General features: G+C 38.2%; 1 protein-coding gene across 3 annotated transcripts in view; it reads right to left on the bottom strand.

Moving 5' to 3' along the window:
• LOC109723637 (golgin subfamily A member 4) overlaps positions 1 to 25309 on the bottom strand; it is a 41459-nt gene extending 16150 nt beyond the window's left edge. For 2 of the 3 annotated variants that reach the window (XM_020252069.1, XM_020252067.1), the window contains exons 1-5: positions 24125 to 25309; positions 22174 to 22860; positions 20540 to 21936; positions 19079 to 19192; positions 16036 to 16695 (exon numbers count right to left, since the gene is read on the bottom strand). In XM_020252069.1, coding sequence (XP_020107658.1) covers positions 21340 to 21936; positions 22174 to 22860; positions 24125 to 25129 — 2289 coding nt within the window. In that variant the 5' untranslated portion in view covers positions 25130 to 25309 and the 3' untranslated portion in view covers positions 16036 to 16695; positions 19079 to 19192; positions 20540 to 21339. The remainder of the gene's footprint in view (positions 1 to 16035; positions 16696 to 19078; positions 19193 to 20539; positions 21937 to 22173; positions 22861 to 24124) is intronic. The other variant, XM_020252068.1, reaches the window with a different exon arrangement.

Raw genomic sequence — 27869 nt, 5'->3', positions numbered from 1 at the left:
AACGTGATATTCTCAACCGATCACAAATTTAGAACTTACAGCAGAATCTACTCGATTTTACTCTGACATACTTCAGCTGTCATCTCTACCAGGTGCTGAGATGAACCGGACATACTTCGGCTTACATTTCTTCTGTGGTACACCCAGTCACAGAACTCCAAACAACAGAACTCAATGTTGTTTTGGATGTAAGCATACCACAAAACTCGCACTGTACAGGAATCTCCATCGAGGTGGTATCGTATGCAAGTATGGCATACACGTTCTAGCTAGTGATACAAAATCTCTCACTGCTTTAACTAAGGGCAAAGCAGCGACACACTCGAAACGCATGAGAAACCTTGAATCTGGTACAGTACTTCACCTATAAACTACTACGATGAAATCGTACTATAGGTTCCCGGTACTAACTAAGCCAGGTCGCCTTGTACAGATCCTTTCGTCAGTTCAACTTTACCTAACTGTACTCCGTAGATTCCTTTTTAGTAAACTATTATGTGGATACTAAACAATGAGTATCGGGCCCGCTAATACAACTATAAACAACAGTTATATTAGTACTCTTGTTTATGTAATTACTCTCTCTAGATCGAACGAGATACCCTAGTCTCTACGATACTAGACCACATTAAGTCACTAAACCCCATATCTGCTCTAAACCTCAACATCACAATACAATCAAGCCTACCACCGAATTATATTGTGAGGAGTGAATATTAAGAAGAGCAATAACTAGCGTGGTTAGTAAAGGGCATATTTCTCGTCTTGCTCTACTCTTATATAATCCCTACTCTTGCATACTTATTCATGGTTCACACATGCTCACCCTCTACAATCCTAAGCAGGTGTAACCCCGAATAGATTTTATAAAGAATAGGTATACCCTATTCTTTATTTATAAACATTAATAGACAATATAAAGATTAGGTGCACCCTATTCTTTATTTACATTGTCTATTTAGGATTAGACAAATTTAGAGATAGATACACTCTAAATCAGTCTTATACTAATTCTATTTACAGAGGAAATACCGGATATTTATGTACTCCATAACTGGTGTATGTCTATTGTTTTTTTTTTTTTTTTTTTTTTTTTTTCTTAGTGGAGAGGTGTTTTTAAGAGAGAGAGAACTCAAGCGAGATCCCGTGGTAGTATTAGGGATCCCTAAACCCGCCACACGCCGCTATATGAGATCATCGGCCTAACGTTGCTCATTCTTGTTGCACGTTGTTTAACTCTGTCTTACAACCGCCTAGTTGCTCAAGCATTTTGTTCTGCTCTAAGCTAGGATCATTAGCATTATGTAAGGCGTTGTTTTTTTCCATACATTTTTAGATACACTAAAAACGCTTGATAAATAAACCTATAAATTAATAAAATAGATTGTACACTGTTTGAGTTCACTACTTACTCACGATCCTTCTGTTTTAAACACTACAAAATTTTAAACACTACTTTAAAAAATACAAAACTTTAAACACTATTTCTTATACAAATTTTAAAAAAAGAGTCAAACTATGTTAGATCATTACTTAGTAGAATAAAAGTATGAAACTAAGTTTTTATTTCTTTAAAATATAACTAATCATATTAAAAAGAATTAAATAAAATATACTCTTAATTTGATCTCATAAAAAATCTCCGTTGGGTTTGTTTTTTACATTATATGACCTGAAACGATTTAACTGTTTCAATGTCAAACTATCAGTTGTGTTTTCATAACTTAACTCTATCTTGTTAAAATCGCGTTTTAAATGTACTTTTGCCCGAAGTTTTAGTCTAAGACCTGCTAAGACTCAAAAACTTCTGAAAGGTTTGTAGACTTTGTTCAAGACCCAGGGTTCTTTATAACAAACCTCCTAAAGTGAAGTCTGGAGTAAAACCTGATGGATTTAATAACTTCCACGTGACCTTACTCAAAGCTCGGGACTAAGACCTATGGGTTTTCGTTAGGCTTTAATTCAGTTACGAATTCAATCACCTAAACTACTAAGTCGTTCGACTAAGTAGTTTAATTTTTAACGCCTAAGTACACGTCTTATTCCACGGGTTTTTTACCATCGGCTTGTTGGCTTTTTCACTAACGTGATTTCCAACGAGCTTCATCGGGTTTGTCCTCTAAAGCCGTCTACTACGACAATAATAGATAACACTGTTGTTTCGTCGCTATCGAATACGCTTCCTAGGTTTCATAATACCTTCTAGATTTGTGTAACTTTGGTCTATAGTGAAATAATCTTTATATCAACGTGTCCCTGTCTAATATTAATTTAAACGTAGATGACTACTATACTATCGTCTAGGAAAATGATTTGGGAAACAATCTTTATAAAAGGTATTTGTACAATCTCCTAACCCAAACACATCCTGAACTGAAAATATATAGAACATAATTATTAAAACGATTATTAAAAAAAAATACTTTAGTAAAAAGTAAGTATATGTAGAAATAATTTAAAATTTAATCACGTGTTATAGGAACACTCTTACTTACAGTGGTCCGGGAACTAGTCGGGAGAGTGTGACCACTAGCGGGACAGCGATCCTTTCGCTCGTCCTACTCTGTTTATTCTAGTATATTTACGACAATCATCACGTCAACTAGGTGAAACGTGATATTCTCAACCGATCACAAATTTAGAACTTACAGCAGAATCTACTCGATTTTACTCTGACATACTTCAGCTGTCATCTCTACCAGGTGCTGAGATGAACCGGACATACTTCGGCTTACATTTCTTCTGTGGTACACCCAGTCACAGAACTCCAAACAACAGAACTCAATGTTGTTTTGGATGTAAGCATACCACAAAACTCGCACTGTACAGGAATCTCCATCGAGGTGGTATCGTATGCAAGTATGGCATACACGTTCTAGCTAGTGATACAAAATCTCTCACTGCTTTAACTAAGGGCAAAGCAGCGACACACTCGAAACGCATGAGAAACCTTGAATCTGGTACAGTACTTCACCTATAAACTACTACGATGAAATCGTACTATAGGTTCCCGGTACTAACTAAGCCAGGTCGCCTTGTACAGATCCTTTCGTCAGTTCAACTTTACCTAACTGTACTCCGTAGATTCCTTTTTAGTAAACTATTATGTGGATACTAAACAATGAGTATCGGGCCCGCTAATACAACTATAAACAACAGTTATATTAGTACTCTTGTTTATGTAATTACTCTCTCTAGATCGAACGAGATACCCTAGTCTCTACGATACTAGACCACATTAAGTCACTAAACCCCATATCTGCTCTAAACCTCAACATCACAATACAATCAAGCCTACCACCGAATTATATTGTGAGGAGTGAATATTAAGAAGAGCAATAACTAGCGTGGTTAGTAAAGGGCATATTTCTCGTCTTGCTCTACTCTTATATAATCCCTACTCTTGCATACTTATTCATGGTTCACACATGCTCACCCTCTACAATCCTAAGCAGGTGTAACCCCGAATAGATTTTATAAAGAATAGGTATACCCTATTCTTTATTTATAAACATTAATAGACAATATAAAGATTAGGTGCACCCTATTCTTTATTTACATTGTCTATTTAGGATTAGACAAATTTAGAGATAGATACACTCTAAATCAGTCTTATACTAATTCTATTTACAGAGGAAATACCGGATATTTATGTACTCCATAACTGGTGTATGTCTATTGTTTTTTTTTTTTTTTTTTTTTTTTTTTCTTAGTGGAGAGGTGTTTTTAAGAGAGAGAGAACTCAAGCGAGATCCCGTGGTAGTATTAGGGATCCCTAAACCCGCCACACGCCGCTATATGAGATCATCGGCCTAACGTTGCTCATTCTTGTTGCACGTTGTTTAACTCTGTCTTACAACCGCCTAGTTGCTCAAGCATTTTGTTCTGCTCTAAGCTAGGATCATTAGCATTATGTAAGGCGTTGTTTTTTTCCATACATTTTTAGATACACTAAAAACGCTTGATAAATAAACCTATAAATTAATAAAATAGATTGTACACTGTTTGAGTTCACTACTTACTCACGATCCTTCTGTTTTAAACACTACAAAATTTTAAACACTACTTTAAAAAATACAAAACTTTAAACACTATTTCTTATACAAATTTTAAAAAAAGAGTCAAACTATGTTAGATCATTACTTAGTAGAATAAAAGTATGAAACTAAGTTTTTATTTCTTTAAAATATAACTAATCATATTAAAAAGAATTAAATAAAATATACTCTTAATTTGATCTCATAAAAAATCTCCGTTGGGTTTGTTTTTTACATTATATGACCTGAAACGATTTAACTGTTTCAATGTCAAGCTATCAGTTGTGTTTTCATAACTTAACTCTATCTTGTTAAAATCGCGTTTTAAATGTACTTTTGCCCGAAGTTTTAGTCTAAGACCTGCTAAGACTCAAAAACTTCTGAAAGGTTTGTAGACTTTGTTCAAGACCCAGGGTTCTTTATAACAAACCTCCTAAAGTGAAGTCTGGAGTAAAACCTGACGGATTTAATAACTTCCACGTGGCCTTACTCAAAGCTCGGGACTAAGACCTATGGGTTATCGTTAGGCTTTAATTCAGTTACGAATTCAATCACCTAAACTACTAAGTCGTTCGACTAAGTAGTTTAATTTTTAACGCCTAAGTACACGTCTTGTTCCACGGGTTTTTTACCATCGGCTTGTGGGCTTTTTCACTAACGTGATTTCCAACGAGCTTCATCGGGTTTGTCCTCTAAAGCCTAGGGGTTTAATCCCTTAGGCCACGAGCTTTATAGGACAAAACCACTTTTATGTTAAAAACATTAAATCTCCCAGATACACATTAACAATATTATATACTTCAACCGACTCCCCGAGAAAAAAAACGAACCGTACGTGTTTCTCTCTCTCTCTTTCTCTCTCCTATAGCCTGGGCGCCGCCTAAACACTAGCTTCGCCACTGAAGCCCTAGAGCTAAAACTTCCGTTTAGTTACGTACAAAACCCAACTCTTTAAAATACCTGTACTAAAAAGTCATCTATTAAAAATATTTATACAAGAATTCTCACCTAAAAACGACATAAAATCACACTATAACAACGACTCAGAAGAAAAGGGGTTAGAAGAAAGGTTCTGCGGCTAAATCCACCCAAGGTACAGCAGCTTGTGTTACTTGATGAGTAATACAGATAAAAAGGTTGAACAATGTCAAGATTTTATAGTTTCATTTGACGAGTAATATAGATAAAAAGGTGGACGATATCAAGATTTTATAGTCAATCGTAATAAGAACGTCATCGAGAGAAGAGCAGATAGGTACATTGATATGACTCCTGTAACTCTGTTATAAGAATACTAAACAAACTAGTAATGTGTACTGGTATCGAACGTCCGGCTAACTCGAGTTAACGCTCGCCACTCTATAATACTATGAGTTATCACAACGCGGATGGTCACGGGGAGGTCGCGACACCGACGACTGACTACACGATCACACATGTACGTCGCGATCCGATAGTCCGTTACATCAATGCTGCTACGTCCGAACCGTTCTGGATACTCAACCAGCCACGCTAACCCAGCATACTGAAACAAAAATTATTGGTCAACTACGTACTACTGAAAATTATAAGTCAACTACGTACTACTGAAAAAGTGATGAACTCAAATATATCTCTATTAGAACCGTTTGTGTTAGGAGAATAAAGTAAATAAAGAAAACGATGAAACCTCCCTACTATTGTATCATAAATAATCAAATATAGTATAATATGAAACAACGAGCGAAGAAAGGGCAGATAAATGATAATAACAGAAACTATCTGGATCATCACATCTAGCAGTAACAGCAACTGAAATGGGTAACTTTTGATAACTAATATCAGGAGTGCGAGAGGAAACGTCAAAGAAAAGTCTAGTAAGTTGTGGTTGCTATCAACGTCTAGCTCCATTCCTCTATCGCTCGAGCTATCGTAGAGGATGGGATCACTAATAACTATATCATCCTGGGACTACATGTCGTCGATCGTAATGCATACTATAAGGCCACTCTGATCGTACACTACATATACATACTAAATACACTATAATAAGTTTGTCACCAATACAAAACCACTTACGATGGTATAGATGATCACAAAAATATATGAGACTATGGACGAATGAACAAGTAAGGATCCTGATAGCTGTCCAACACCAAAATACGAAGTCCATATGCCCCGCACGGAGCACGTAGACCGTCTAAACAACTTGACCACTGAAGGTGACGTGTAAGACTCGCACTGTCATTTTTGCTTCATTAAAAAATGTTTCATATCTCAAAAAGTACTATAATTTATATTACATTTTATTTTGAGATAAAACAAAAAATTACTAACGGTTTGTTCGGAGGAGGGTTGTACCTTTTTCTCTTATCAATCATTCTAAAATAATTAGTAAAAGAAGAGAAAACAGCCTCAAACTCTCTTTTTCTGAAAATAATTTTCAATTGATCCGTGTCCAACGCTTCGTTGTGTCAAACCGGGTAGATCATTGTTTTCTAACACATCAAGATCTCCTACTGATAGGAGGGTTTTCCATTTCTTTAATCGTATGGATGGTTTTACGCGTTGGGTTAATCGACGGACTAATCGAAGTACTCCTTACACTGATCATGCTTTCCTTGTTTTACTCACGTTTTCGTTCTTTATCAGTTATTTCTATCTAGAAATAAAGATTCCCTAGAGGCAAAAGGAGCAATTGTACAAGTGGTCTTCGTAGTTCAGGCAGAGGTTTTACTGTAACAGGTTGACGACGAGTTGTTGGAATCATTCTCGTACGGCGTACCAAAACCGAAGTCGTACTTCTTGAATTAATATTAATTCAGAGGGTCGTGAACGTTCCTACTTAACCGGTAGTATTAGTGTCTTTTATTTCGGTCGAGGAGATTATGATAAGTGTCCTAATATTCTTGGTAGTCTTAATTAGAATCAGGTTGAATCCCCTCCGCCTACGGTAAGTTACCAAGCCGATTAGTAACTAACGGAACCTCCTCAGCCGAATTTTATAAGTTAATCAAGATCTGTCTCACGCTATTCGATTCTGAACTAACCTAAGAGAATAAGAGAGGCCGTCTTTCAATAAAGATATTAAGGTTTCACAGAACTTCGGTAAATTTTATTTACTCATTTCCTTAGAATAAGGCAGCGATAGCTCCCTTTCCGGAAGTAAGTTGGTCGTCGGGAGTGAGGTTTCCAACTTTACGACTAGCTCCTTCTTTCGGGTGGTTTAACGTATCCGTTAAGGTTTTTAAAACAAGATATCCTGTTACTCGGTCCTACACCCTTCATCAAAATAAGAGGACTAACGTATCCCCCGTTCATCCCAGTGATAGGGCTATTTCATACACGTTGGTTCGAAATCAACCTTCGAAAGGGGTGTTTCGAAAAGTTCACTTCTAAAATTAAAACCCCCTCTATCGATCCACAACCATCGGCTTTAGATGTTAGGGACTGGGCCAGTTTCTAGGAGGAGTTCCTCGCGCATCCCTACGCCTTGCCGACACCTATCACTGGGAGCTTTAAACGCGGGAAGCTAACCAGTTCGCTAAGCCGACTGCTTCCTAGCCCAGTTGGCCCAAGCTTTAGAGATGTCGTTTAAACCAAGCCGACCTACTCGGCTTACTTGTTCTCTTCAGTCTTAAAGTCGGTTCCTTAACTTACTCGGCTTACCGATTATGTCGTGTTCTCGACCAGCCGGACTTCTCGGCTTGTGACGGAAGATAACTTTCTCTTGCCTCTTTCATGTCCTTTTTCCCAAAATCAAATGTTGCCTCACTACGGGTTTCCCGTCTGTCTGAGGTCCTACGATTCAATGTCCTTGATGAGGATCTTTTTTGTCATTTGCGCTCTTTCTTTCTACGTCCCTTTATTTACACCAGAAAACACGCGTCCCCGCTTCTGGGGAAAAACCTCATAATAATATGATAAATATCTATCGGGGGAGCCAGTCAATAACAAGAATGTGCTAGCCGGTGATAGAGGAGTATAAGGCCTGGTGAAGATCGGCTAGCCTTGGCGTACATTGAGGAACGCCAATGGCATTGAAGGAAGTTAACCGCGCTATGTGAAAAGGCCACGAGGGCTATGTGCTGGCTTATTTATGAAAACTTCCCTTATAAGCGTAGATTTAGAGTAGGCGCGGATTAACCGAGTTGTGATCCATCACGGGTTCATCAAGGGGTTGGTCCGGTTACAACTTCCCGTAATCTTATCAGTCCACTCTCTATAGATACTTCCCTTGAATTCCGTTAAAATGGTAACCCAGATCCTCAGGTCTAGGTAATCAGTCCCCTGCCTCTACGTCCCTCCCCTTATCATTATTATGTAAGTTATTCATATTTTTTTACTGTTTATGTAGCCATAGTTAATAAGCTAAATTTTCTTTTAAAACTATATGGTACAATTATGAAAACTAGTTTTAATAACTTGTATTAAGTTCCTATCTTAGCTTTCCTCATTTCCTATTTTAGCTTTTTTTCCAAGTTATTAAATTTTGAGAAATTCAAAAAATGTGATCAAATAGGGTAGTTTACTACGTTTTGATCTTGTTTTTAATCTTGCGTTGATTTATACTATACATAATCTAATAATGAAACTTAATTGACGTCGTATATAAGCGTAGTTTGTTTACATGTCACTGTTGTTTAATTATGTTGTGTGGTGTGAGCATGCATGTATTCGTTGCTGATTAATTCGAGTTGCATTACGTTTATTGTTTCAAATGCTTAATATAATGCACGTGAGAACACGTAGTTTCACGTACGTGTTCTCACGTGCAGCTACGTTGAGTTAGTTGGCTAGTTAGTCCGCAGGCTGGTCCACTACGACATGAGAGGCTGGTAAAAGCCCTAGGGGTCGCGGAAGGTGTGCCGGCCGCTTCGCAGGTGCTACAATAAGCGCGTGCCGCCGACCTTCAGCACCAGAAACAGCGTGGGCAAGTGCCTCAGTGTGAGTAGCTGCTGGAAGCGCTCGTGCCTCAAGGGCAAGCGTAAATAGGATTATAAGAAGTCCGTAGCCCAGTAGGGCAGCTTGGTGGGCCAGCTGTTGCGCTGGTGGAAAAGCAGTAGACCTACTATGAACAACAGCGTGAGGCTGCCAGGGGGCGGCAGGGGCGGGAATCGCTTCGACAAGTTGCAGTACCAGCGCCCTCAAAGCTGCCACTGCCCTCCCCTCGTCGCCATGACACCCATGAAGAACGGCAGAAGCGTCGTCAGTCTCATCAAGAGCGCCAACGTCAACGGGCTGAACGGCCCGTTCATCGGCGACCGCACCGTCCTAGGCCGTTACGCCTGCCTACACCGTTCTAGCCCCAACCTCTCGTGTTGATCATCATCATCTCTGCGCTTTCGCTCTTCCCTTCATCGGTATCAAACAAGTCAAGAAGAACCACACCTAAAAACATGTATACGAAATAAACTAAAAACTATAGTTCACCGTCCTTCCGATCCTTATATATCCGCACTTTTACGTATTCGCTGTGGAATACCAGGCTTGTTCTCGTATTAATTTTAATTGTGAAAAACAGCGCCGTGCCATCGAAAATTTTAAACAATTGCACTACCCGGCCCGGCCCGGCCCGTGCCGCGCACACGGCAATTGCAATTCATGCCAGCTTCTGACGAACGATTGATTCAACCGTCTCTTTACGAATTAATCAAATATCAATTTTTCCTTAACATTAAAGATATTAAGGCGTAGTTGTCTCGGAATCTATAAATGATTAAGTTCAAACTAAAAACCGTTTAAAAAAAATTTTTCTTCTAATCACTTTTTTTAAACCAGAAAGCTACTCCCACAACAAATAATCTCAATGATTGTTTTCAATTGTAAAGTTTCTACTCGTAAATCGTCACTCTTTTTTCACGGTACTCTTCGATTTTGTAAACGAACATTTAACGGTAGCCTTCGCCTTCGTCTACAAAGGCATTGCAAGGTTCACCGTGTGTATGTTAAACGGTGCACCGCACTAGAAAATTTAATCTAATTACTACTCATAAATAACAAAAATTGGGTAAATAAACATAAAAAGTGAAAGTCATAGAATTAAAAAGAAAATTATGTTGCATCCCGGACTGGATCGATAACCTTTTTATTAAATACGTTTTAATTAAAACTCGTTTTTAAATTCTCACAAACCGATTCAAATCATTCTATCACTAAAAATACATCACTAAAACATTTTGATAATTTGTTTTAAAAAAATCACAAACATTATATTAACATCACAAGGACCCCAAATCGACTGCTTTATTGATGTCATAGTCGCTGATCAGTTGTGAAGACACTTCACAGCCCTGCTCAGCTTCAGCAAAACGGTGTTTTACTTACGCTTTTATCTGATCCGCGTGAGTTTATTCAGTTTTGACTTCAAGACTGTCAAATCCTTCGGGTTTTTACTAAATCCTGCGGGTCTAGGACTCACAACAAAACATAATCTATGATTTCAGTAAAGCCTGGGACAAATCCCGCGGGCCTTCAACCCAGGATTTCAAATGAAGCACTTATAGTTAGCACAACTGTGCACCCACGCCATCCACACTAGGCGGCCTTGTCCTATCGCCACATCGCCTGGCAGCCTGCCTCCTTGGTTCCACGACAAACACGTCCGACCTTCAAGACCCGCGGGCTAAAACCCAAGACCCGCGGGCTTAGAACTTAAAAGATGTCGTCATGTCTAATCGTTATAAACAAGAACCCCGAGTAAACTGGATTGGATGTGAAGATATTTTTCTACACCTGCAGGGGACTCTCGAGAAAAGTGGAGTAGAAGTATCTCTCGAATATGAAAACGTAAAATCGGGGAGATTAGGAAGTTTAAAAATGAAAACCGTAACTCCTGAACCTTTAAGTCGTCCTAAGGCCGTAGCTGAAACTCTCTAAACCGAGCACACTCCGCATCCTCGTAGGTTTAAGACACTTTGAACTAAACTTCCTAACACTTGAGTACCCTCTCACACCCCTTGGTTAAATTGTCATACATTAACTCCAATCATATTAGTTTAGTGACAAAAGAACCTTAAAACCACAAGAATTCGACTTTAACTCTAAAAGAACCAAAAAAAATAGGTTTAGAAGAACCTCGACCTAAAAAATACATCCTTAACCAAAAGGTAATAGGAGATGACCAAATTTTCGAAAGGGGTGGACTTAAGACTAAAAACCGAATCTAAACCTATTAATTCGTACATATCACTAAAAACCCTCGGAATTACCTAAAGAACCTAAAAACTTAGGTTTAAAACTACCTTTCGAATACCTGACTAAACCAAACTAAGGGGTGAAATAAACCTTCCAAACACTGGGTTGAGGTGACCAAAATATTCGATCTTAAGAGTATAACACGATCTTGTTCGTCTAACGAATCCACGACTTCAAGACCTACGTCTAAGACCTGTAGATCTTCACCCAGGCTTATTTGTAGCTTCATTAGATGTGGTTCGAAGATACGTTTAAGAATACGGTAATTAGATCGGAATATGAATAGATATCTAGGTAGTACAGAGTTGAAGAAGAATTTTTAAGTAAATGTTGGATGTCCGAATGTAAGATTTCCATTTAATTAATTGAGGGTTTATACTAAGATATTTTATCTGACGTAGAGTTCCAATTATCGGAGAAAGGTTTTGCTACGTAGATGTCTGAAGTATCGAATCAGTTTCCATCTACCTCATAGAAGTTGATCCTCCTGTGTTTTTAGTAGAGGTTTTTAAAAGCGATGAGATCTTGCGAATGAAGAGGATGCAAGTCAAAGAGGATATCCAAGTGATTACGGTTCAGATGATCTCGATGGATGTACAAGGTGAACTTATCCAGATAGATGAGATCAAGATTTTCCTTTTTATAGAAATTTCATATGACGTAAAGATCGGAGTTATTATTACAACAATCTTTAGAGTGATTAAAATCTTAAGTGTTGGTTTTTAAATAAACATAACGATAGAACACGTATTGAGTGTTTTTGATATAGGTGTCAGAATTCAGGTTTGAAAGAGAAGAATAAGAATCTATATCGATCCGTGGGGGTGTGAAATTTTATTAAGTCTAATCCGAAGGATGGAAAGGTTTCGAGTATCCCTCTCTGTAATCTTAAGAACACCCCTTAAGATAAATTTTAGTATGTAGATCTTTAGTTTCGAAGGGGGGGTGTTCTCTTCCTCTTCTATGTCTATTAAATTTATTTGGTAGTGAGTTTTTAAAGCAAGGATGTTTTAAGTGAGGAAAACAATATTGATAGGATAATGTAAGTTTTTGAATGAATTTTAGGATGATTAGATTTTCTCTTGGTGATTAGTTTAAGAAGGATTCTAGCCCTTGTATCAACTGAGATACGTTCCAATCCCAGAAGGGCTTCCAGTTGAAGTTCAGGTAAGCTGGACAGGGATCGTGCACTCTTCTCCGTCGTAAAAGGTATAAGTGGCTAGGAGGTGTACTCAGGACTATCCACTTTTTGATGCTTGCTAGTATTGTTCGTACTTGTAATCAAAGTTATAGTTAGGTGGTTAGTCTTCTTGATATTCATTCCAATTGTAATCCATTTGATCTAGGATTGGACTATCACCTCAATCCTCTCAGTCTGGGTCGTCAGTCGTATAAGTAGACCGTGAGTCCACCTCGGAGGAAGAAGAAACCATGTTTTCCAGCTCAGAACGCCTTCATCGTTAGAAAGCGTTTTACCAAGCAGAAGGGTTTGTGTTTCGTTGGTTTCAACGGAGGTGAATGGATTCCAAATCCAAAGAATTTCAAACCCAAATTGAAGGATACCACCTTTCCGAAGAAGAATTTCAAGGCCATTCCGACTTTCAAAAATGGGAATAAAAAACTTAGGAGATGATCCAACCAAACCCAACATCCAAGTGATCCGAAGAATAGGAATCGAGCCAAGCTGAGCAGATAGGATTACCTAGTATTTTGTATTAAATTCCTATCGAGAAAGACTAACACCAATTCTATATCAAGCTGGTTCTCCTACCATTGAATAGATATTCCCGACGTTCATTCTTTGAGAGTAGTTTTAGATGTGGTGATCTAGATTCGACGAGTTGAATACGAGTTTTTGTATTTCGACCAGTCTGTACATGAATAATAGATGTTTGAATTTAAATTTATCTAGACTGTGGACCATAGAGAAGACCCATTCTAGTTGGGCTAATATAAATAAAAGATTCTTTCAGGTTTCAAGGGATCAACAAAATCGTGATGTCATTTACAGTATATTAAACAGTCTATCCCATGATTCTTAGGCCAAATTTGTTACTATCAACTAGTATAATCCCAGTTGTCCTCCATGTCAAGATCCACATCTATATGAACGTCAAAGTTACCTCCCTCCTCACCTAGGTCATACCCGAACCGAAGCTCATTGACCAGACAACTGGTGTCAGACCCAACGTGGAAGTCCACGTCTAGGTTACGGTAAGAGCCGTCTTATGCTCTATCGTCTTTGATCGGGTTCACACCACTCGGTCTTGGAATAAACCAAGACGGTGAAGAATTTTAATGCTGGTAATTTTTATTTTTCAAAGCGGCTTAGCAGGTATTATTTTTTTAGACAAGTGTTTATTTATCCCCACCTTTGCTCGGCTCGAGCTCGCTCGAATGGAGCCGAGTTTAAGCCGAACTTTAATTAAAGCTCAGATTTAAATTCGAGTTCGAACCTAACTTTAATTAAGCTCGGCTCGAGCTCGCTCGGATTAAAGCTCAGCTCGCTCGAGCTCGGGATTTGCTCGGCGAACTTTAAGGGTTATAATATGTTAGTTATCAAATTAAACATATCTTGTAATAGATATTAAACTATGTTTTTATATAGATTATCAAGTTTCATGTTTTATTAATATATTTTATATCATAATGTTATACTTCTTTTTATTAAATACTGAACTTATAGATTAGAAAAGTTGGAGTGTACAGAATAGAAGGCGGAAGTTAGAGGTATAATAAGTAAAAGTAAATACGCCAGTTTTTATTATTTAATATATCTATTTATAACCTAATTTGATAGGTTAGTATATATTGATTTTAATTTTAAAATATACTTATTATTAAAAAATAAAATTTTTATAATACATATAAAAGAGTTCGTATATTAATTATCGTTCCATTCGTTACTGCCTGTATACGACAATGAACCATTGAACCTCCCGAAGGCCGAACCGATGAATCCCACTCTCTGTCTTTTTCTTTTTCTCTCTTTGTATAACTTTTAAATCTCGAGACACTTTTTTTCTTTCTTTCCTTTTTACATATCTAAATCACTTTAAAACGAGAAAATAAACAGATAATCTAAACAAAAATACCCGGTTGTTGTAAACGGGTTAAAATTGATTTGACTCTAATAAATGAGTCGGATATATATTAATTTTATATAATATAAATATATAAAAAATTATATATATATCACATCTTGATGATACGATAGCTTTTATATCTCCTAAACTACAAAAACTTAAAAACTGGAAAACCAATTCTTAATATACGTTTTAATATACCAACCCTACTAACGCCAGGGGGGATCCTAATTTATTATGGGAATCCTAACTCACCAGGGATGTTCCATTATTATCATAATTAGGTTTCTATTCTTTACTAATTTCCCCAACTAGATTCTTAGTTTTTTAGTTTTCGTGGTCTAGAAGATATGAAAGCTATCGTATCATCAAGATGATATATATATATATATATAAGCTCGAAAAGCTCGAAAAGCTCGGATTAAGCTTGCTCGGCTCATTACNTCGCTCGAGCTCGGCTCGTTTCCACCCCTATTGTTAGCTCTTTCAAGAGCCGTTATGGCCTGAACGGCGACATCCGGCCAGTAATTTTTCTCCCCATCCTACAAAATATAAATGTCTTGGTAAACAAAAATCCCAAACCAAAAAAGTAGAAAGCTTTGAAACAAAATAGATTGTAGCAATTGATAAACAAAAGTAGCGCAACCAACCAAGAAAGATAAAATATCAGAAGGGAAACAAATTTTAGGAGCAAAATTTGGTGGGGAAGGAAGAAAAAGATAATAAGCAAGCAAATTAAGGCTGGTTGTGAATGCAAAACATGAGCTAAACATGATTACATCTTGATCTACATTATGATGTTTCCCTCCACAAATACAATCAATGAAAGATATAATCATGCAATCACCAAACTACAAGAAACCACAAATTGCTCACAAAGTTAACAAAAAATAAAAAAGAAAAATCAATGAATTAAAAAAAAAAAATCATAATGATGACAAGCATCAGAACCAAAGATTACTAGCCATCACCGGTTTCTTATAATCTTCTACTTCTTATCAAAACCCACGCTTACTAGCCATCACCAGTTTCTTCTAATCTTCTTCTTATCAAAACCTAAGTTTACTAGCCAGCACTGCCTTCTTATACTAATCTTTCTTCTTCTTATGAAATCCCAAGCTTACTATCTACCATTGGTTTCTTCTTCTTCGGCAGGTTACTTATTGATTCTTGTTATTGCAATAGTTAATAATGACTCATGCAATTGTTTGTACCTGATTGTAGTACGTGGTTGTAGTACCAGAATAGCAGCCATAGAGGCAGGGTACTTACTGATTCTTCTGGTTACAATGGTTTATGATGACTCATGTAATTGATTTAGTAGCATTTTGACCATAGGTACTTACAGGAAACTAGAATACCAGCCATAAAGCAATAAGGTGTTACATTATGAATCACAGTAGAATCGGCTACACCACCAAGGGGCTGGTCTCTCGAGCTTTACGAAAATAAATAACATAATAATAATCACGCAATCTACCGTCAGAAAAACAACTACATATAGTATTATCGAAAAGGAGGTATGCTAAGCAAAAGAACAATTCTTATAAATGATTAAACAAACAAAGGCATATGCTGACAATCATATATAAAAGAAAAGGAGACATAATCATTTCCGGAAAGGCAATATCTCTAGAGATAGGTCCATCAATCTTAAGAAAAAAAACCACTTAAATTTGACCCAGATTGGATAGTTGCTGCGCTGGTGTTACCCTTTGTACTATCATCTGCACTACCTGACATTTTATTGTCGGCTGAAGCATCTTCCTTTGGACTGCATGCTACCCTGATTCCTTGTAGAAGTTTATACAGCCACTTATCACGATGAGAATCACCAGTCAATGCTTTAAACTTCAACAAAATAGCATTGTACTTTAAAGTGTCACTCATGCAGCTTCCAGGTGTGTCTGCTTTCATAAAATGGTCAGATCTTGTGATTGAATCATCAGCTCTTGAAACATCGATAGGATTCATCAGCTTCCTCCTTATGGTTCGTTTACTTGCCAATTGCTCAACAGTCTCAGAAGCATTTTCTTCAGGCTCAACATCAGGAAGTTCACCTAAGCGCCGTCATGTTTTTTGAACAAGAAGGTCAATCTCATGTTGCTAGTTAATCCTCATAATCCGTGTCGGTTAACTTCCAAAGTTTCCTTTCAACTGTGTGTCAGTGTCATAAACCTTCTGCACAATGAATCCAGGATGTTCTGATCGAAGTGGTAACTTCTTGTTTAGAGGTACGAAATGCTCCAAACACTTGTGCATCACAGATTCAGCAGGGAAATCATCAAGATGGAAACTGCAAAAGAGCTCCCTGGTATGCTTGCCAGCTCCCACCACCTATTTTTTCTGCTTCTTCAGGTTGGTAAAACCACTGTGTCCTGTGTTATGTCCTAATGCTGCATAAAAACATAACATAAAGAACTAGAAGAAAGGACAAAACGAAACGAATCAAAAATCTCAATCATAGCAAAAATCTCAAAATTCTTCACATGCAAATCAGCTCCGCCTTGTGAAAAAATCTCTTTACTTGACAATTGCCAAACCGATTTATGCCTGCTTCTTTTCAAGGCAAAAGATTGGCGGCTACTTGTCAAAACAAAAAGAAAATGGTCAATCTCTAACTAGAGAGTACAACACATAAGAAGGCACAAGCATAAGCTACAGGAAGGCAGAAAAGGCAAGTTAATGGGTGAAAAGATTAAACATCAGATCAAGCGCCAGAATAAGGGACGATATCAAAATAAGACAAAAGGAAGTAAAGAAGTGCACTTTAAAATAATCAGGAGTCATGTCCATCCATTGTTAATTGAATTCGTATGGCCAATTCTACTAACCGTCAAACATCTTCGAATTTTCTTTGTTGAAGGAACCCATCTTTCCCAGTTACACATGGATGTGAACAACTTAATCAACCCTACTCCCACCACTACATTCACACATATTATCAGACAATCAAGAGGATTAGCTACTAAAGGTACTTATCAAGCAATAGAACATTTAGATTCAATGTCAACTACGTCACAACCTCGAATCATTGGTGTCTCATCCGATGAATGATTAAAGACTCAAAAACAACAAAATGAATAACATGATTCTCATCTCTCTCTAATCATGGTGCAACATAGCTCATCTTTCTCTCTCTCTCTCTCTCTCTCTCCCTGACTTGACAGACTATATAGTCTAGTTAAGCTGATTCTGGTGGATTGGGTTCATCTTTGTCCCATCTTTGTTATCTTATTTTCAATCAAAAGAAAGCAGCAATCAATAGGATATCCCTAATCCTCCTTTAGGTAGAAGTTGATGTTCTTCAAAATGAAGGCTGACGTAACCGCTTCTAAATTAAGTTGGCCTCTTTATTGTTGATGGAAAACAAAATTTGAAACCCTTAAGACTCTCAACTCAACATCAGTTGCAGGCTCAAGATTCTCGCCTAATTTAAGAAAAAAAGAACTACTTTTTAATTCTATCTTTGCTAGAAAATTCATTAATGATGTTGACTCGACAACATCTCTTTTCTGACAATATTGTCGCCCACGATAACATCTGTGAAAAAGAGTAGGACAATTCTCCTTCAACAAACAGCAAAAATGAGTTCTCTCAGTTCATTACAAGATTAAAAACGTAGTATAACAAATGTTTCTAGGTTCTTCCAATCTAATTTATTTGCTAAAAGACCACAATAAATGCCATCAGTTCGAAGAATATTTTGTTGCAAGAGGAAACCTAAAATGTTGTTATGCAACACTAGTTCTATCCTTATTTGATGCTTCAATACAACTCACCATATTGCATATTCTCACTATTTAACATTTGGATAGGTCAATTAAAGAAGGAGATAGTGGAGAGCAGATGGCACTGGGATGCACAGATGTACGAATGCACGCATGCACGCACGCATGCGCACCTGCGCACACAGAGAACAAAAATTGAATTTTTTTGTCAACACTAATAGTGAGCTCATACTCACACATTCACTGCAAACCCAACCATATATCATGGATGGCACACATGTAGTTCAAAAGCATCTTGATGCACAAATTTCTTACATGCAATGTGCACCATCTCACCCAATCTCTAAGGTGCCATCTCATCCTTTTGAGCATATGTCAAGAAAAACAAAGACACCTCTCTTTTTTTTCCCCCTTTCCAATAACCTACTCATGGGCCTTCTATGCACCTCTGTGTCCATTAAACCAAGACACCCTTCTCTCTCTATCTCTGACACTTTCTACAAGTGGTCCAAACTCTCTCTCTCTCTCTCTAAGTTTGCTTGTTAACTCCAACAATCAACTGCCTCAAGCGCCAATCTTTATATTTATATTTATACATTCTAAAATCCTTTCTCTCTCTCTCTCTCGTGCCTCGCCAAGTTTTTTGCTAACTCAAAATGGCACCAAACTAAAATTCTCTCTCTCTCTCTNGTACTACGTCTAGAAGGATTTAAAGTTACACACACCTCCTCAAAAAAGAAAATTGACAAAAGTAGAAGATTGAGCTAGCCCCTTTCTGAAATGCCTATGAAACAAGTGCAAGATAAATGAGTTATAATTCTCTTGAACAAAATCAAGATGGACAAAAACTGGTAAAAACCAAATACTTACTTTTAAATTCTTATAAGTCCCAGATTTAACCTTTTGACACGTGTCAAGTATTTCTGCCACATGAATAATGAATGATAACAAATGGAAAGGAGGGCACATTGTGCAGAAACAACTCATTGCATTATTTGAATTCAAAGAGGTTGAAATAAAAAATGTATATGTTCACTTGAACACTCACCTTGTCTCTCCGTCCATGCAAGAGGCACACATTGCGTGAGCTCATTGCAAGTCGATCAACTTCGCACACTATTTCAGAGCCTATTATTCTTACGGCAAAATCAAGGTCACGAACCTGAAAAAAAATGATTGTCAAACATTGCAAGTAAAGATATCCACAGCCAACAAAACAAAATTAGAGTTCAGTACTGATATTTGGGTTCATTCTTGATATCTAGAATATGGAAAATATTTTGACAACCAAAGCTAATAGGAATACTTTCCGTGAGAACCAAGTAGAGAAAACAACAATGTGAATATTGCTTTAACAGCAAAGGATGGACAAGTCGTGCATGTGACATGCAGTGAGAAAAGACGAATTCAAGATTCTAAATTATGTCATGTTTTAACTTATTTAAAATCACATAGACAGTATCAGCATTATTACTTCTGACATTAAGGTTAGTCTAAAATAGAATTCCCAAATTAAGAGGCACCGCTGAAATATGCAGATTTTAGCTATTAATCTGCGACAATCCTCAAGACTTAAAACTAGACTGCCAGTCCAAACTGCTAGATTGTCCACTTTCCATGCTGCTAAGAGCTAACTGGAAGCAGAACTACTAATTGGCAGTTAACTGCAAGGAGGGAGAGAGACAATCTATAACAATCATCTTCTTAGATTGTCTGTCAAAGTTATAGCAGTTAGCTTTTACTACTGTGGAACTTCGGCAATCTTCCTAGATTCTTCTATTGCAATTTTGAGTCTGTGCAACCTGGAAGCAAATCCTTTTTAATTTCTCCAAACATGGAATAGTCTAGATTAGCAGAAAAGAACCCAAATGAGAATAAAACCAGATTATGTTAGGTTCAAAGGAAGTGATCGAAATTTCCCTTTTACAAAACAGGTATGAAGAAAACTATTATCACTACATTCAAAATCGGCATTCAGATATTCTCTCACATGAATAGTACTTGTTCATATCTTATATATCACATAAGACTTCCTTGTTACAATGAAGGAATATACCAGAAAGGTGGTTGAGAAAGATATTAAAATTACAAAGAAACCTTAGCAAAGGACAAGACTTCAAACTTATGAGATCATAGGAGAAGAAGCATAAATCAAGTGAAGGAATTCCTATAATGTGTTCCAGCTGAAGGATTTGAAATCCCAAATCATGACAAATATGTGATGGCTGGTTGTTGACCTCTAGATTTCTTGTGCTCCAGTGCCAAATATATACCTTACTGCAGATGGTTTGATACGCTTTGTATTTTGAAAAAAAAAAAGAGTACAGACAACAGAACTATGAACATTGATGTCACCAATGAGTCTTTCTGGAAATCAATAGGAGAATCTAAGAAGAAGACACCTCCCACTTCATTCACTAAGATTGAACCTCAAAATTTCACAAATTTCATCCAGCCATAAGAAAGATAAAAGCAAAAGAGAGAAGTAAAATGCAGTCCTGGGGCATACCATTCGGCATATGACGCGCCACTGTTGGTAGTCCTTTTCGAAGATCGCAGCGTCGGGTTCGACAATGTTTTTTGATGTATTTGTTTTCAGCTTTACAGTGCTGCATACAGAAAGGTTGTCCATTCTGAAAATCAAGTTCCCCTATATTACATTATCCAATCTTTGTGTAAGCAACCAATTAACACCTCTGTTGAATGATAAGATGGACCATATTTTGACGCTAATCAGTGGGCCAATTTGTGAACAACGTAAAGGAGAGCTGTTATTTACCAAACAAAGACTTTGATGAGGACCATTACATTCCTACCATGCACAAGAAAAATGCAGCCCCTGGACTACCAAGACAGCACACGTTCTTTGAGTACATGTCAAGTGCAAACATCAGAGAAATCCAAGTGCGTGCTGTAAAACTTCATCCTTGATATCTCAGGGTCATCAAATAGTGAAATATAAACTGAACGAAAAGATTATAAATGGAAGTTAATGTACAATATTCGAACAAAGGGTTTCTATCCAAACAAATAACCTAGCAAAACAGGCATTCTGAGATCTTCCCACTTTATTATCATGAATAAACATGGCCATTTTGTGCAGGAAAAGAATTGATGGCAGAAAAAGTAAGATAGTGAAAGAAGAACAAATGAATTATGGTGAAGCAGCTGCGTAAAAGGCTCTCAATGAAGATGAGAGAGCATAGACAACAAGCTCATCAATGTGTTCTTGTATTAAATCATCTACAAGCGGACTTCTATGGGGAAGATTATGTTTGGCATAAAGAGCAGTTGCTTAAGTCTCACAAACTATGATCGTGATTCACTTCCATTCAATATGTTAAAAGAAGAAGCCATTTCAGCCAAATGCTGTGCTGCAAGATTGGTGATACATGCTATGGAAACAACATGCTGCGTGTTCTCATCCTCCTCTGGTTGTAGGCTGTAGGATTCTTGGAGCTCCTTAGCTTTGGATTCTGTAGCTGCAGCCTCTTGAAGTAGCATGTTACCTTCTTCAAAGTCACCCATTTCAAGAGCATATGATCTCTCAGCTCTAGCGGCAGCAGAAATTAATCTGAGCTTCTTATAACCGGCTTTTGCTGCCTCTTTTTCCTTAAGCAAAATTAGCCCTTCACTTTCCTGTATTTTGTCAGAGGTCGCCCTAATCTCCAACTCTAATTTCTCCAGGTCTATAACGGCTTTGTCCCATCTATTTTGTAGGTCTTCCTTCTCACTATTCAGTACCTTTGCCTCAGAAGCTATCCGGCCGGCTTCTTTGAAGTTTCTTGCAGCAGCAGCAACTTTTTTCTCAGCCTCTAGTTCAGGCCCTCTTTTGTTTATAAAGCTTATTCTCTCCTGGAATGAACCAATTTCTTGCTGCATGCCTGCCCTCATTGAAGATAACTCCTACAAATAACGAAAACCAGTAGTTAGTTAGCAAAAAGTGTTAATCTGCGAGCACGAAAGTGAGACACATCTACAAGAAATACATTTGCAAGAAATGCATCATCCAATCTCTTGCATGTGCCTTGGACAAAGCAAGAGTTAAAGCTGAGAGAGCAGAGGAGCATGTGATTCACAGGGTGCTGTATTCCTTTGGCCAACTTGATAGAAAATTGGAGGAAAAAAAAAGAGAAGAAGAACCTGCAGGCTTATTCTTGCAGAGGCAATCTGTTGTTTGAGTCTTTGAACATCTTCCATTATTTTCTCCTCCATCTTACCCAAACTCACTCTATCCTGCATGGACTTCAAACACGATGATGCCAAATTTTTCCTCAGTCCAACTAAATCCTGACGAGTTTTTGCTTCATCTGAAGTAACACCAGCGAGTTCCATTAGCTTGGAGCTTTTCTGTTCAGCTACAGATAAAAAATCATCAATTTTATTTTTCTTTATGATCAATGCTTCACTCTCCGAATCGATGTTGGATTGGGCTGACTGCAGGTTAGCATGCTTCGCGTCAATACTTGCCTGGGTCACATTAAATTCAGCAACCACATTGGAGATTCTTTTCTCGACTTCTTGGATTTGATGATCATTGTCAGCAATCTCTACTTCTTTCAGCCTAACCAATTCTAATAGTTCGCCCAATTCTTTCACCAGAACATCCCCTTTCCTCTTCAGCATATTTTGTTGTCTCCTATCATCCTCAACCAACTGCTCTATTGCCTCATCTAGTCCTGCACGTGCTTCAAGAACTAATGTTGATTGAATGTCCATCTCTAACTTCTTGATTTCCAGTAACTCCATTGATGCTTCCCAACTTTCTAATTCTTTAGCAGATATTTCTTCTGCATTCTTGTGCACTAAATTGGCATAATCAGTTGCATCCTAACAAAAATAAGAAATCAGTTTCTAAAGCTTAAAGGAGTAGACTGGATAGTGCACCAAAAAAAGAAAAGAAAAGATTGACTACAAATTGATGGTTAGCTAATCATTATTCTAGAGTTGAAATCTAGGAGCACAAAAAGATGAAGCCAAAAGATTTACTACAAATCGACCGTTATCAATGTTATCGAGTTAAAATCTATTAGGAGCATCATGCCTCCCTTTAGTTTAGGTAATTACAAAAACAACATAGTTCTATACCACTACATGGTTCATTTCCAGATTTCATTGGACACTAAACTCATTATATAAAGAGGACTTTATACAACTAACCCAAATATCATTTATTATTGCAACTATCCCATACTTAATACCAACTAATCCAAACTACAGGGTCATGGTTTACAGAATTTGAAAGCTAAAGCCTTGTTTGGTATCGTTATCATTTTTTTTTTGTTTTTTCTAAACACTAATTTTATATAATTTGATGGGTCAGAGGAAAAAACTTTTTTGGTTGTTATAGTTAGCTAGCATACAATGCATCCAATTAAGTGATAGATAGTAACTTGTTTAAAAAAAATTTAGAAACAAAAAAAAGTTGTTTTCAAATTTTTATTATTTGACACCACAGATGAAAGGATTACAAGCAATTCACTTTCCACTCCGATACTTTTTAGATATAAATTTGTATTTTAAAAAACAAAAAGCATAAAGATGCCAAATGAGGCCTAAATCAATCGATATTTAGCAATATCAAGGAATGAGCATCCTCTGTAAGTGTTTATCATAGCTAAACTTTTGAAGGATATGTTCAGTTACGCCAGAATGCCTTACGTTTGCAAACTGTTGCAGCAAATGAGCAATCTACTTTCCACTATGATACTTTTTAGATACTTTTTTTAAACCAAAAAAAGAAGAAGCAAAGATGATACCAACAAGGCCCAAATCCTAATCGATATTTAGGAGTATCAAGCAGTGAACATCCTCTCCGTGCATTTATTATAGCTAAACTTTATATGTTCAATTACGCCCGAACGCCTTAACTTTGCAAACTGTTGTAGCAAACAAGCAATGTGCTTTTCACTCAGATACTTTTTAGATACAAAATTGTATTTTAGAAATCAAAAAAGCAAAGACGATACCAAAATGAGGCCTAAATCAATCAATAAATCGATATTTAGCAGTATCAAGCAACGAACATCCTCTATAAGCATTTATTATAGCTAAACTTTTGAAGGATATGCTCAGTTATGCCCGAAAGCTTTACCTTTGCAAACTGTTGCAGCAGAGTAACACCTTCCTCCTCAGCTGCTACCTGCAACTCGAGTACCTCCTGCATCTCTGAATCAACAGCATCACACTCCACGTCAGCATCTTTCAATGCTATCAGGAGCTTGTCCTTCTCCCTTTCTGCAGCAGCAAGGCTCTCACTGATCCTCTCGGCTCTCTCAAAGTTCTCAGCCTCACAGGCCTCCTCAAGCTCCATCTCCAATTCCCTATACCTCGCGGATGCGGAATTCACATTGCCTGCCACTTTCCTCTGCCGCCTCCGCAGCTCCTTCCGTTGCGCGGTCGCAGCAGCAGCTCTATGACGGATGGAATCGAGCTTCCCGGAGATCCGAGATCTGATCAGAGCCAACTTCTCCTCGATGGAACCAAATGCATCCTCCTTCTCGGCTGGAAGCGCAACCCCCGAATCCGACAGCGGAGCTACTTCTACTTCCTTTTCCTCCTCCGCGACTGCTCGAAGGGCGGCACAAGAATCACCGCCCTCGACTTGGGCCTCATCTCTTTCTTCTTCTTCTAATTCTTCTTCTTCTCCTTCTTCTTCTCGTCGAACATCGGAATGGGCGGTGGCAGCAACGTCGAGGCCGGGGTGGTCGCAAGGAAGCGGTGATTCTTGCGGCAGCCGGGATGCAGTCCGAAAGGCGGACGGCTCCGTCGGAGGACGCAGCTCCGCAGGGAGGGCAGCAAAGGACGGCGAGGGGGAGGGGAGAGGGGGTTCTTCCGGGACGGCGTTATCACGGGCGTATCCGACGCGGACTGCTCTCTTCTTCTTCCGAGAGGCCTGGCGGGAAGGTGGAGGGTTGCCAATCGGTTCTGGGGCGGGGGCGGGCGGTGTTCGATCTAAGGGGGTTTGGATTTGTAGGGTGAGATCCGAGAACAGGTCCTCGTGCAGCGGCGGCGGCGGCGGCGGTGCTGATGGCACCTCGTCGGCGGTGAAGACAACCATCCCCTCGAAGAGAGATCCATTTGACTCCTCGGAAGCCATCTAATAGACGATCAAGTCCCCCGCTGACAGGACAGATCAAAGGAGAGGAAGGCGCAGGACTAGAGACGAAGGAAGAGGGGAAGAGAGATCCGAGACGACGAGAGAAAATGATTGGACTTTCTATCCATATAAATTTAACCATTTAAAAATTATAATAATCTATCAATATAATTCTAAGAATCAAATAAAAATTTTATTAAAGCAATCTTAATTTTTTTTATTTCTTATATAATCCACGTATTTGAAGCATGAACACCTTCTTATGGATCAGCATGAAATTAGGCATCTGCTGGTCAAAACCAAAGTCTGTTTTGAAACAAAAATCTTATGAAGAGATTGTCGAATATAAATTTGCCTGAATTATCTTACAAATTACAAAATATTAGAGAAGTAAAAAAATCCGGAATGATTAGTTATTCTTGCCTTTCCATCTAGTCTAAAGGATTAAATGATTAATGTGGGTTTCAGTTGATTTGATAGCCTAAAAAATTATTTTTAAAATTTGTCCGTAAAATGTTTAACTATTTTACGTTACATTTACAGTGTGGACCATATTACGAAAAATGATTTGTACCTGGGGTTGGGCCTACGGCCTACCCTGAGGTCCCTGTCTGAGGGCCGGATCCGAAGAATGTATCCTCCGCTGCTTGGGCCTACATTTTGTTCCGGATTTTTTAGCCCAATTTCTACACTTGGGACTTCGGTGTCAAAACTGACATGAGATATATGGTCTCGTCGTCCAATCCGTAAAGCCTAAGCAACCAAGCGTTTGTCCTGTGTTGAGGCCCGGCTTTTGAAACGGGCCAAGTTAGGGCCATAGATCCGCGCATTCTGAGCTCGCCCGAACCACATACATACTAAGCACGTGAAGAGAAAGGGCCTGTAGCTTCCTGGGCTTAGGCCTATATTGAGACCTAGATTGAAGGGCCAAGCTGGATCCACATGTTAAATATTGTAACTGTTCCGTAAACAGGTCATTCAACATTCACACAATCAACCAAATGTGGGCCGAAGACAAATTCTTAAACGATCTGACCCATAAAAAATAAACCTGACTTCAAGAGTGTACTTACTATATTGGCCACCAAAGGGCCCAGCCCATCCCATTCTATACTGTGTGTACTACGTGAGGAGCAAATATTAGATTACGAAACCATAGAGGCTTAGCGGAAGCTTTTGAATCGAGCACGGAGAGAAAGTGTGGAGAGAATGCTCACTAAACTTTTCATATGGTGACGATCAGTTAGAAAGCATGACTTGTAATTGAACTAAATAGGTTTTAAGATAATTTTAAAACGGGGGCACATGGAAGAGATTAATAAATGCAAAATACATGCCGGAGGATTAAATGTAAGAAGTTTTTTTAGATGTTGATTTTCCCCGACTAACATTTTAACAATCTCCCTTTTAAATTGTAAATATCTACCCGAAGGCAATCCTACTAGTGGCCGGGAGATTATGAACAGCCTAACAAACTAAATAAATAAATGAAATTCTCAAGTCCCTTTTGGCATCGTATTTACTCCACTCTTTTAAATAAAACATTGTATATTAAAAAGTGTATTAATTAAAAGTGAATTGCAAGCAATTCCGAAGGGTTTAGGGTTTAGGGTTTAGGGTTTAGGGAAACCCAAACCCTAAACCCTAAACCCTAACCCTAAACTCTAAACCTACCCTGACCCTAACCATAAACCCTAAACCCTAAACCCTTAAACCTAAACCCTAAACTCTACCTAAACTAAACCCGTAAACCCTAAAACCTACAACACCTAACCCTAAACCCTAAACCATAAACCCTAAACGCCTAACCCTAACTTCAACCTAAACCTAAACCCTAAAACCCGTAAGCCTAAACCGAACCAAACCCTAACCCTAAACCCTAACTAAACCCTAACCCTAAACCCTAAACCCTAACCCTAACCTAACCCTAACCCTAAACCCTAAACCTAATACCTAACCCTAAAACCTAAACCCAACCTCTAAACCTAAACCCTAACCCTAAACCTAAAACCCAACCCTACCTAAACCTAAACCTCTAAACCCTAACCCTAAACCCTACCTAAAAACCTAAACCTAACCCTAAAACGCTAAACGCTAACCCTAAACCTAAACCCTAACTAACACTAAACCTAACCCTAACCACTAAAACCCTAACCTACCCTAACCTACACCCTAAACCCTAAACCTAAACCTAAACCCATAAACCCTAACCTTAAAACCCTAACCCATAAACCCTAAACCGAACCTAACCCTAACCCCTAAACCCTAAAACCCTAAACCTAAACCTAAACCTAACCTAAAACCCTAACTAAACCTAACTATAACCCTAAACCCTAAACCCTAACCCTACCTTAAACCATGAACCATAAACCTACCCTAAGACCTGAACCCTACCCTAAGACTCATAAACCGCTAACTAAACCTAAACCCTAACCTAAACTAAACCCTAAACCCGTGACCCTAAACCTAAACCTAAAACGTAACCTAACCCTTAACCCTAACCCTAAACCCTAAACCTCTAACCCTAAACCCTAAAACTATAACCTAAACCTAAACCATAAACCCTAAACCCTAAACCCTAACCATAAACCTAACCCTAACATACCCTAAACCCTAAACCCTAACTAAAGCCCTAACCCTAAAACCTACCGATAACCCTAACCCTAAAAACCTTAAACCCGTAACCTAACCCTAAACCCTAAAACCCTAAACCCTAAACCGCTAAAACCACTAAACCCTA

Source organism: Ananas comosus, linkage group 18 (genome assembly GCF_001540865.1).
Source record: "Ananas comosus cultivar F153 linkage group 18, ASM154086v1, whole genome shotgun sequence".
In the NCBI taxonomy this organism is placed as follows: Eukaryota; Viridiplantae; Streptophyta; class Magnoliopsida; order Poales; family Bromeliaceae; genus Ananas; species Ananas comosus.
This window is presented reverse-complemented; position numbering and strand designations above follow the sequence as displayed.